This window comes from Styela clava, chromosome 6 (assembly GCF_964204865.1).
Source record: "Styela clava chromosome 6, kaStyClav1.hap1.2, whole genome shotgun sequence".
NCBI classification, from domain to species: domain Eukaryota; kingdom Metazoa; phylum Chordata; class Ascidiacea; order Stolidobranchia; family Styelidae; genus Styela; species Styela clava.
In genome coordinates, this window is record NC_135255.1 from 729,067 (window position 1) to 740,346 (window position 11,280).

At 34.6% G+C, this 11,280-nt stretch overlaps 1 protein-coding gene and 1 long non-coding RNA gene across 2 annotated transcripts; both read left to right on the forward strand.

Annotated features, from left to right (window-relative positions):
* The first annotated feature begins 4,365 nt into the window (after nucleotides 1–4,365).
* LOC120331962 (uncharacterized) lies at nucleotides 4,366–5,626 on the forward strand. Its single transcript, XM_039399148.2, has 4 exons — nucleotides 4,366–4,638; nucleotides 4,758–4,858; nucleotides 5,087–5,180; nucleotides 5,409–5,626. Exons 1-4 carry the CDS (start codon nucleotides 4,387–4,389, stop codon nucleotides 5,574–5,576), a joined length of 615 nt encoding a protein of 204 aa, XP_039255082.1. The 5' UTR covers nucleotides 4,366–4,386; the 3' UTR covers nucleotides 5,577–5,626.
* Nucleotides 5,627–8,105: 2,479 nt separating this feature from the next.
* On the forward strand, nucleotides 8,106–10,132 carry LOC144424594 (uncharacterized). Its single transcript, XR_013476823.1, has 3 exons — nucleotides 8,106–8,442; nucleotides 9,173–9,300; nucleotides 9,627–10,132. It is a non-coding gene; the product is annotated as an uncharacterized LOC144424594 (long non-coding RNA).
* The last annotated feature ends 1,148 nt before the right edge of the window (nucleotides 10,133–11,280 follow it).

Below are 11,280 nucleotides of genomic sequence, written 5' to 3' on the forward strand. Positions count from 1 at the left end.
ACTCTTGAATTGCATAGTATGGTATTTTTTCTGCTACAGCATCCTAGCATTATACGCGCACGGGTCCATAGGCATTGAGAATGGATTGCGATTTAGTCTCGCGCAACCTCCACTGATATTTGTATTGATGTTTCGAATTTTACAAAACGGTCCACTAAAAAGTTGTAAAAACTCAAGCGACATCGGCGCACATTATACTCAATTCGAAATTGAAGCATTATCATGGCCCCTGGAAAGACATAAATAAAAATCACAATACCGCGAATATAACGCTCAATTTCGACGTTTTTGTCCGTTGACGTGAAGTGTTTGTAGCATCTTGTGTGTTCATCCACAAGAGCGTTTTGTAAATCTAGCGTTAATAGTGAACTGCTATACTAATATTTTAATATTCAATACTATATTCGAATATTTTGCCTTAACAAATTAGTTTTGATGAATTGCAAATAAATCGCCGACCGACTGTTAGAAATATGAGAATTTCTCGTCTCTTTAGTTAAATATTCAAACATATTGGATTTGTCCTGTTGTGCGGCCGAAATAGATAACAAGGCTTCAATATGGGATGTTCAGGAAGACAACCGAAGAGCCGGGACTTTTCCTATATTTGGGGTTTGATTAGGACTTTTATGCTATCGGGAGTAATCGAAGTCATTGGTGTTTAATATGAAACACATTTCTTTTTCATTCATTCCATTATTTTGTCACCGTTTCGAGTATACAATTTATCTGATGTAACCCGTCCGCCGGTGTGGAACGGTTAACAACCAGTAACTTTCTACTGCAATACAGCCAAAAGTTTGCAATTAACAAATACATTTTAGAATAATAAAAGACACTCATAATAAAAGACCCTGTACAATACCTGACAATGCTTATATTCTACAACATCAAGTTTTAGGCTGCGTCATTTTTTCTATCTAAGGTAGTTTAATAATATTCGGATTGCAATAAGGTGATAAGACAAGTAATACTTGCCAAGCAAATTAAGCTGTATGGAACGCGATAGCTTCAATATGCCGGAGAAAATTTTGTATTTGAAATAGAACTCAGAATTTAGAATCACGTTTTGAATAAACTTCCCATGGAATCGAAGCAATTTTGAGAATTCGCCACGGATCTGACTAAATTGCTAGGTTAAGGTTTGTGCTCTACTAATTTGCTGGAATATTTCTTGCTTTTCATGGAGTGGTACCTAACCTCGGTTTTGTTTGGGATATTGCAATGCTTTTAATTTTGCAAGAGCACCTTGTTTCAAGACATACAAAATTAAGTAAACTTTCCGGTTGTCTTAAATATGGTATTATCAAAATAATAGGTCCCACTACACATTACTAAGTATATTTTAAAATATCTTGTGTGACTTAATCGCATTATTTTGACTCGATATTTTACGTGATGTGCAAATAGGAAAATTTGATGAAGCAATGCAATATGTTCATGCGGAGCAAAGGGATGAACGAACTATATGTAAGTAATGCGGGTTTAATTTGGTGTTTTGCAGCTTTTGCCAACAATTTTCGCTTTTGATTTTTCTTAGCTATTGTTTCGTGTAGTAATTTTGTCTCTCCTGAAGCTATGAAATGTATGTTATTCACCCGGGAACGGGATCAATAACTCGGATTTTATCGAGTTAAACTATGAGAAAAGGTATTTTTTAACTCGCAATAACATTAAACTACGTGTCTGTTGTGTTTTCAAGCGATATCTGTCACGAAATAATATAATTTGAAGCGACATTACAAAACTAAACACGAGAAAAGATACCGAAAATACCACGACATTTCTCGGGAAGCAATTTTAAACTAAAGGCTTTATATATCTTACTTTATTAAACTCGCAATGTTTTACAACTTTTGGATTTTCTCCGACTGCGACCCGCGAGGCATCCTCAAAAGCTTTGCTACGTCTTAATCTTTGACCACCCTGAGTTAAAGTAAAAGCATTCGAGTATCGCACTTTCTTTTGCTAGACGTCACGAACCATATGTTGGCAATGTTCAAATATATGGACACAAAGGCCAAGACGAAATAGTCTCTAATGATTTACAGTACAAGACCATCGTACTATCAAGAATATCGATTGTAAAATGATTGTAAAATGGAATGCATTGTATCGACTGCAGATGATCCCGTAACACATTCTTCATAAATTTTCAAATTTTGCCTTTTTTTCTTGCATTGCATTTTTGACTTGAAAGTATCGACAAGATTATTCCAAACCATTGTTGCTTTAAACGTACTTGTTGTAGCCTTGGCATTCTTGTCGGTCGTATAGTTGTTGTTGTCAATTCTTGAATATGATTTTGCGTTCATTTCGATATTGTCCTCAAGAAATTAAATTTAGGTCAATTTGCTTCTCTAAGTTAACTGCTAACTGACTTTCTCAATACCAATATATATATTTCTGCTATCAACATTTTATCAATTAACAAATAAAAGATATAAATTAAATAAGTTGTTTCTTTTGATATTATGTAATTATTTTGATTAATGTTATAATTTTTTATCACATTCGCGATGAGAGGATTTATTGATAAGCTAAGTATTTCTGTTATCAACATTTTATCAATTACCAAATAAAAGATGTGAATCATTGTGTAATTAAGTTTTAGTTTAACATTATTCTTTTATCTTACATTGGTGATGAAAAGATTATACTACCAAATAACAATTATACCAGTTATAATATGTTCTCCTTATTGTAGGAAAATTCCATGTTCAAATCTCGTGAATCGTTGGACGAAAACGTTTGGTCCTTACAACAATAAACTATCTGTATTTTATGATTATAATTTTTTATTATGTCGTAAGATCAGTTTTCTTAGCGCATTCATTCACCTACATTTTCACATGCAACGACCAGGCGTTATGATACAGCAATGCAAACAGAATATAGCAGTGCTCATAAGGTCCAATTCAAGTATATTTATAAATGACGATAATAGCAAAGGTTCAGACTTTTCATTCCGTCGAATTTATAACTTACATCTTTAAAAATAATAAAACATTCAGAAAAAAATCGATTAATTTTTGTCCGTTGCAATAAAACTTGAACAATTAATTACAAGTCCTATAACACACTCGAGCGATTTAATTGATATAATTCTATAAATGAGGAAGTAGGCTACTTGCAGTGTGAAAACCCGTGTATGATTCTGAACATATCAGGTACAACACAATTAAAAGGTGTGAAACTAGGTATTTAAAAGATTCACACTTTTTGAACACATTTGCGGAAAAAGAGACAAACATTGTTAGATGTTGTGAGTAACGCAGCGGAAAATGTATATTTACACAATTCTCCCATCTCAGCTGGGCATTGATATTTTTACAAATATTTGCATTAATTTGTTACATGCGCCCCATGTATATCAATTATGATACAAGCTGGTTTAGTTATTTTCGAACATGAAGATCGATTAAAGTTCCTCATCTTCATGTATTGTGTGATTGGGCTTCAGTCATTCTTGATACAAGTTTATCATGATCTGCACTTGGTGACCAAGTTTTGATCCTGCACACACTCTCCCTCACGAACACTCGCAAAAAACAGTATATAACTATTTTTATGATTGAGTTTCTGCATCTCTCTGATTTTGGGCAATTTTGTGGCTGTGTTAAGTATCATAAACTGGCATTTTGTTAGGCTATGCGGGATAGTCTACACTCTACAGCGATTGCCGGCTTCCATATATGGCGGAACTGGGTGCTAAACGTCGGATGTCTGAAATTGCACCTGATAGTTATTTTTACTGCGGACACGCTTCACACTAATTGCGTTTGTCTATTAAATGATAAATATCAAACTAGTTCATACATTTCATTATAAATATAAGTACAGGCGTCTAATTCTCTACTCTCGTGTGATGTAAGTCTTAGGCGCATTGAGGATTGAAATATAGGTGGATTATCGGTACTGCCGAAGTATGTGAACCAAGATGGCGGACACCGGAAAGTAGTATGTGCACCAGGTCAGGGTTAGTCCATAATTTAATTTCAATTTTCCTTATTTTAATTCTATTACGAGTGTGGGGATTAGCCAAACCGGTACTACGTTCCGGTTTCCGCCATCTCGGTTCACATAGTTCGGGAGTACCAAACTATGACTTTCGATTTCAGTTCAAGCATTTTGAATATTTTCGAAGTGTGAATCCCATGTTATTACATTACTAATGAATAGCGGCGGTTCAATAAAAGCTTTATCTTTTTATCATAACTGTCAGTTTATTTACAAGTAAATTATCGAGGTATATTTTGATCATAACAAGTTTATCTTTCTTCGCTGATAATTATTTATATATATACCTCATTTAGAAAGTCAGTTAACATAATTAGCATAGCTAAGTAAGAATAAATCTTAATTAGCAGCACATCTTGAAAAATTATGGAGAATCAAAATAGAGAATTAGATTACAACAACTGTCCCATCGAAAACACAAAATCAGAAAACAAAGCTTTCAAAGCAACAAGGATATGGAACGTAATTGTGAATTCGTTCGAAACACAAATGCATTGCGGTCGAAGAAGAAAGAATCTTAGAATTCATGAAGATTGTTTCACCGGTTCATCTGCTGTCACCACAATGCATTCTATTTTAAAGGAAATGAAAAACTATGAGAACGTGTCAAGATGTCAGGTACGGAGACTAGAATAGAAATCGCGAGTTTTCACCTGAAAAGAATAGAATAATTTTATAGGTTTAGTTGTTAAAATTTTGCCAAATGTTTTGAATATTTTTTTTTATCCAATGTCCAGGCCAAAAAACTGCTACAAAAAATTATGAATCAACGTATTATAGAAGATGTGAATGGCAAATGGTCGGCGGAAGAATTCAAAGACTCGGGAAAATTATATAGGTAATTATATCTCTAGAAAACGTATGTAAACACAGATTTATTATTGTAAGGTGGACAACTTTTTCAAAATCTTCAACTTTTTCAGCAACTTCAACCTTAGGAAAATACTTTTTGTAGTCCATGTTTTAAGTAGAATGCAAAATTATACTCAACTTTCTATGTGAAGGCATTGCTATCGAAAACAAAGAGTTGTTTAACTCACAATAAATGTTGCTATTCTTTTTGCAGATTTTGTAGATGTGATTTTCAAAACGAATTGAATAGTAAGAAAGACTTGTCGCTGAATCGAAGAGGTTCAATTCAATCACTAATAAAAACGAAGGTTTGTCATTTATATAATGATATTTAATTGATATGTGTATGATCTTGTGGCGCGTTCTCGTCAACGCAATCAAATGCAATGTATATTGTATTTTGATGATAGTAATGCGATGCAAAGATTTTAATAATAAATCATTGAATATACATTCAATTTCTCAGAAAAAGTGGTCAAATAATTGGCGAGTGAAATATTATTTATTCTAATTAAAATTTCTTGTTTTATTTTCAGCCTCTTTCACGATCAAAATCAACTATGTCTCATTCTCCGGCAAGGGTAAAAAAATACTCAATCACTTCCTACAACGCGGATAACACATCGGATGGGGAATCTTCTAACGTCATAAAAGTAGCTAGATTTCTATTTTCGCTAAAGTCTAAGCAATCAAATACGCATTAAAATGTTCTTAAAAAATTTTCGACTCCAGAACTATTTTGAAATGACACAATGAATGTATTGTGTGTATGTATTTTTCTATCTATGTATCTAAATATATATGTATTATAAATGATGCATTTTTCATTATGCAAACGTTTTCTTTTTTATATTTTATTATGCAATTATACAAATTTCATTTATAATTTACTCTTCATTAGATCGTTAAAGTATATTACAGGTAGGGTTGAAAACTAGAAATTTAAAAATTAGGTATAGCCTACAGTTTGAAAATTAACTTTAATGGGGCAAATCATATTGAACCATTAGATGAGCTAACAAAAGAGCCATGCTCAAATCTATGGGCAAGAAGGCAAAAACAAAAATTTCATCCATGTAATTCCAAAAATTCATACCCTGGTCCCAACAGTGAAGCAGCTCACGAGTACCGGTTTGGTATCCGTACTGCCTAACTGCCTTAGCTTCACCAGGTCCTATGACGATGATGATCAATGCGTCTAATGCCAATGTGAATTTAAAATTAAATACCTAACTACTGTAGAATCTAATATTTTACAGTAGTTTACCTTTTATAGCAACTCACTGCATCTAGTCTACAGTGCGTTACTGATTTCGAAAACTTTCGATTTTGGCGTAGCATGAGTTTCCATTTCCCAAACACAAAAGAAAGGCAGCCGTCGGCCGTCGCGCTTGGCGAAAATGAAACCGTGTTCTCAAAAATAAAAGGTATAGCGAAATTTAGGGTGAAAAATTATATCTCATAGAGGTAATAAGAACTTTAGGAACAAATAAAAGTAATAGGCGTCTAGCAACTGCTTTCAATAAAGACTGAATTTCAAATCAATTGGTTAACTGTGTTGCCGATATAATAATGTTCCGTGATCGATAGGAAAGATGCTGCATTTCAATATTACCATACTACTACATGAAGATTCTGATTTTCGTCAATATCGATTGTCCAAAATCAAACCCGGTAGGAAGGCATATAGCTAAATTCAAACTACACCATCAGGAGCAAGTTTTATGTACTGGCTAGCAGATGGTGACGTTTATTGGGAATCAGGGATGAAACAATATAGGTCATAATAGCCCCATAAATCTTTATGTTGTGTTGAACAGATGATTTGGAACACAACTTCGAAATATATATACTTGAAAGCTATATTCTGTTTCTGATTACCCTGATCTCGAAACTAGTATCATAGTCGTCAAAATGGGACTGATAATGTAGAGAACGAAGTCAGTCGCATACTCCATTCCGACGATTGGTTTACGTATATAGTATACCTTTGATGTTCGTTCTCCATCAAATTTAGATCTAATGTATTGGGACTGCAATCTTGTTGATTTGGCTTTTGTGAACAGCTGAATTATATATATACAGAGGGGATGGTGAGTCACTGATTATGGTGGGTAAGCTATTTCATTTCAACAGGTGTCTTTTAGGCTTTTCAAAATTCGACATTATAATTATCTCATGTAAAACGAATGGGCGGTCTAAGACAGGGATACTAAACTATTCTTACCAAACATCCGTACACAAAATTTAAAAATTACCGGAATACGGTCCTTCCAAGTAAGATATTTAACTATGCCAACATAATTTCAAATGCATCGATTGACAAACTACAAGAGCGATGCTCAAAATCGCGCTTCGGTGCGGGTATTTGGAAAAGAATTATCCGCGTAGAAGTACAATTTTGCCAAGCTTAGGAAAAGCCACAACGTTCACAAGAATATTAGCTAAACGATTCATTAGTGGAGTTCGTGTCCAGTAGCAAAGATACTTGCTCATGGTTAGTCTCAGAAATTGCATTTTTTTTGTAATTGCCAATTATTTCAAACTTGGTTCCAGGAAATGAGAGGATACTATTTTGCAAAATAAGGTTATATGATCTATTTTTAAATTTCGAAGATAAAACCTAAAACTAAAATATAGCATGAAAAGACACAAAAACAATTGAATGTGTACCACCATGCCATAAAATCTGTTAAAAACGTATCCAAGCGGCCGCAAAAAAATTAGTTTTCACGCCACCCTAGACATCTTGCTGATTAGCCAATGCTACAGGAGTAAACGAGTGAGTCGATGCTCTGTGAATTTTTTCTCAGTGGTTTATCGAAAATTGCATTACATCAAAATTGTGAAATGAAAAGAAACGATGCATTCAAAGTCAAGAAGCAGCTGCGGTCCAAATGGAATAATCGAAAGGTCTATATTCGGACCGCCAGTTCAGTAGCCCTAGTCTAGGACACACTACGGGCACTCGTTTTCAAAAAATAACAATTTTGTAGCCTAGGTGCATTATGGGAAAAATTACACGCTTGGATGAGTTTTGATTGGTGCCATCTTTGTTTGGCCTCGTTGATCTCCATTGTAAATATTATGATTGCGTTGGTAGTTTTGTAAATATGGGTAATATGTTTTTTTTGTTGTTGTTGTGTGCATGTATAATCTTTTATTTTTCTGAATTGTCTATGCAAAACAAAAAATACATGCAAAAATATATAGAAAAAATGACATTTAAATTACTGGGGAAGGGAGGCCGCGGGGAACCAAAACTGGTTATCGAGCTGCGACACCCAAGGTTCTAACACCTAGTTTGACAGATCGGGGAGAAGAGTTTCAACGAATAGATACCATATAAATTTTACTAAATAGCTAACTAATTGCAATTGTTATATATTATTACTAAAAATTACCGTGCATTAAATGTGCCATGATAGCAGCGAATAACGGGGGATTTCCCTTTTGCATAGACGTAGCTGTAGCGAAATGTTGTTCTGTAGAATAACTGGGGAATTTTGAAGGTGACCTGACCACAACGTGGTTGTGCTATGAAGCGATATAGCAATGGACACCGATCAGGTAAATAAATAAAGTGAAATTAGCACGCTGGATGTTGAAATAAATATTCACCATTGGTGTCCTGACGCGTTATCTCAGTACCGTTACCGTACTGCTTGTAAGCTAACTAGAAAAATATTAGGAACAAATATAAATGATTTGATACTGTCAGACTGTGATAAGAATACAATGAAAAAACAATATTGACATTTGTTGAGGTGAAAATAACTGTTGGTATAAAATCACTAGACTATGGAGTCCTTCAATGATAGAAATATCTGAATATAGGAAGCACTGTGATAAGAATACTCCATTGCTTAAACTGGTAAATTGATGTTAACTAATACTAAAATATGAAACATAATTTGTAATACTTTTTCATGTAACATAGCACAATTAATAGTTTTTGTCCATCCTAAAGTATATATTGAGACACTAAATGTCTTTTTAGATTTGATTTGAATATCTGGTGGGACATGCTTTTTAACTCACTAGGTAAATTGTTCCACATTTTTGCTCCAGTGTACTTTAGGCAATTTTGGGTTATGGAATGTGACAAACGACGTAAATAAAAAGAGTGTGTGGAGGCTGATCTTGTGTTATGTGTGTGTATAGTACTTTGTCGTATAAAATAACCATCAAAAGCACTTGGTAGACAATGGTTGTGATATTTGTGCATAAGCTTGCAGATCTCTAATTTATAAATATCTGCAAGCTTTAAAACATAAATTTTGTTATAAATTATGTTAAGATTTATGCGATCAGACGAACGATAAAGGATTTTAACCGCCCTGTTCTGAAGTACATTGATTCGATGCAAAATTGATTGAGATGTGGATCCCCAAGCTACAATAGCATATTGGATATATGTTTGAAAAAGTGAGAAATATACCAATTTAAGGGTTGCTGTATCTATATAGTGTTGAAGTTTACCTAACATACCTACAGTTCGAGAAAGTTTTTTACGAATATCATTAACATGGACATCCCAACGTAAGCAGTTATCTATATTTAGTCCTAGATATTTGTAAGAAGGGACGGATTCTAGCTCTGTTCCATTGATGTTAATAGAAATTGCGGTGACTTGATGACGTTGTTTAGGGCATATATGAACAATTTTAGATTTATTAATATTGATTGTTAGCTTGTTGCTAATCATCCATTCGAATACCTTTGCCATCTCGATATTTACATGTTTTTCTAAGGTCAACACAGATTTCGCACTGTCGAGAAGACCGGTGTCATCTGCGAACAATTTTGTCAAGAGGTCAGAGCAATTTGAGATGTCATTGATATATAAAACGAAAAACAGTGGGCCAAGACAGCTGCCCTGGACAATTCCTGTTTTTATGGGAAGCACTTCAGACCGGTTAGTGCCAATTTCAACATATTGCTGTCTACCCGTGAGGTAGTCTTTAAAAAGGTTGTTGGCACAACCGCGGATTCCATAATGGTGGAGTTTATCGAGTAGGATATCATGGCTAACAGTATCAAAGGCCTTTTTCAAGTCTAAAAATACGCAACATATATGTTCACCACGTTCAAATTTTTCATAGATGTATTCAACTAAGTCGATAATAGCATGATTTGTAGAGTGATTATTCTGAAACCCAAATTGGTATTTATTAATAAGGTTGAAATTTTGACAAAAATCCATTAACCTGTGATATAAGAGTTTTTCAAAGACAATAGCAATACTTGATAAAATAGAAATGGGTCTGTAATTTGATGGATCTGTTTTATTCCCAGATTTAAATAATGGACGCTCTTCTTACAGGCGTCTAAAGATCTGTCGTTTGCTGAGCTATACGAGCTGCTTTCAATAACACCACAAACGACAGACTTCATCAATGACATAGGTTGCTTATGGGAGTCCTCAAAGAATCAATGGATTATGTCTTTCAAACCACTGGTGGAAGGAGTAGATCTTCGCAGAGAGTCTCTACTAGAAAAAACTAACGGCGAGCTGCTGTTGGAAGACTTGACCATCACCTTTTCCTTACCGTTTCAACCACCTGTCAGGATCACTGTCCGCGGAATCGCATATGAGACCTCTCCGAATAAGGCGATTGAGGCTATGAAGCGCACAGGATGTGGCGAAATAGTCAAAGCAACTAGACTTTGGCACAGAGGGACCAACGTCCACAATGGTCATACGTCTTTCACCATCAGGAAGTTCAAAATCGACAAACTACCCGCCTTCGTTTTTATTGACGGAATGAAATGGAAAACCTTTTTGCCAAAAGAATTGTACGTTCCTAGATGTAATAACTGTTTCGAGAATGGTCACAAAACAGCATCTTGTGTTAATGAAGTACGTTGTCGTGTGTGCAAAGAACCAGGTCACTTGCAAAAACATTGTCTCGCTGAAAAATCAAAGGAACAAACTGAAAGTGGTAACAAAATTAATGCAAAGTCAAAATCACAGGAGAAAGAAAATTCACCACTTACACCAGAGCGCCGAAGCATTATCAATGTACCTTCTAATGACGTTGCGAAAGAACTAAATGCAGTCGCATCCTTCAAACCGCGAGGTTTTAGCTCCGTGAAAGCTCCAAAACAACCCAAAAAGATCACCACAGAAGCACAAATACATCGCGAAAAAATAGCAGAGAAAGACGAAAAATGTAAACCAAGAAAACCTGTCCCATTTGAAATCACAGAGATTATTTCCCCCATTATAGAAGTCATATCTGATAATAATAGACAAACAAGTACATTGGATACCCAACAGCCAGAAGTTCAATTTGATCAAAACTTGCAAACAAAAAATTGAGCTGAAAATATGACTTTTCTAGCAACACCACCCTCTCAGATGAGTGCGGATAACGTATTCAAAGCCAATGTGAATGACGTTGG

Coding starts and splice junctions, on each gene's coding strand:
- LOC120331962 (XM_039399148.2), top strand. CDS start 4,387: ATGGAGAATCAAAATAGAGAATTAGATTACAACAACTGTCCCATCGAA. Junction 4,639..4,757: donor AGAACGTGTCAAGATGTCAG/GTACGGAGACTA, acceptor TCCAATGTCCAG/GCCAAAAAACTGCTACAAAA. Junction 5,181..5,408: donor AATCACTAATAAAAACGAAG/GTTTGTCATTTA, acceptor TTTTATTTTCAG/CCTCTTTCACGATCAAAATC.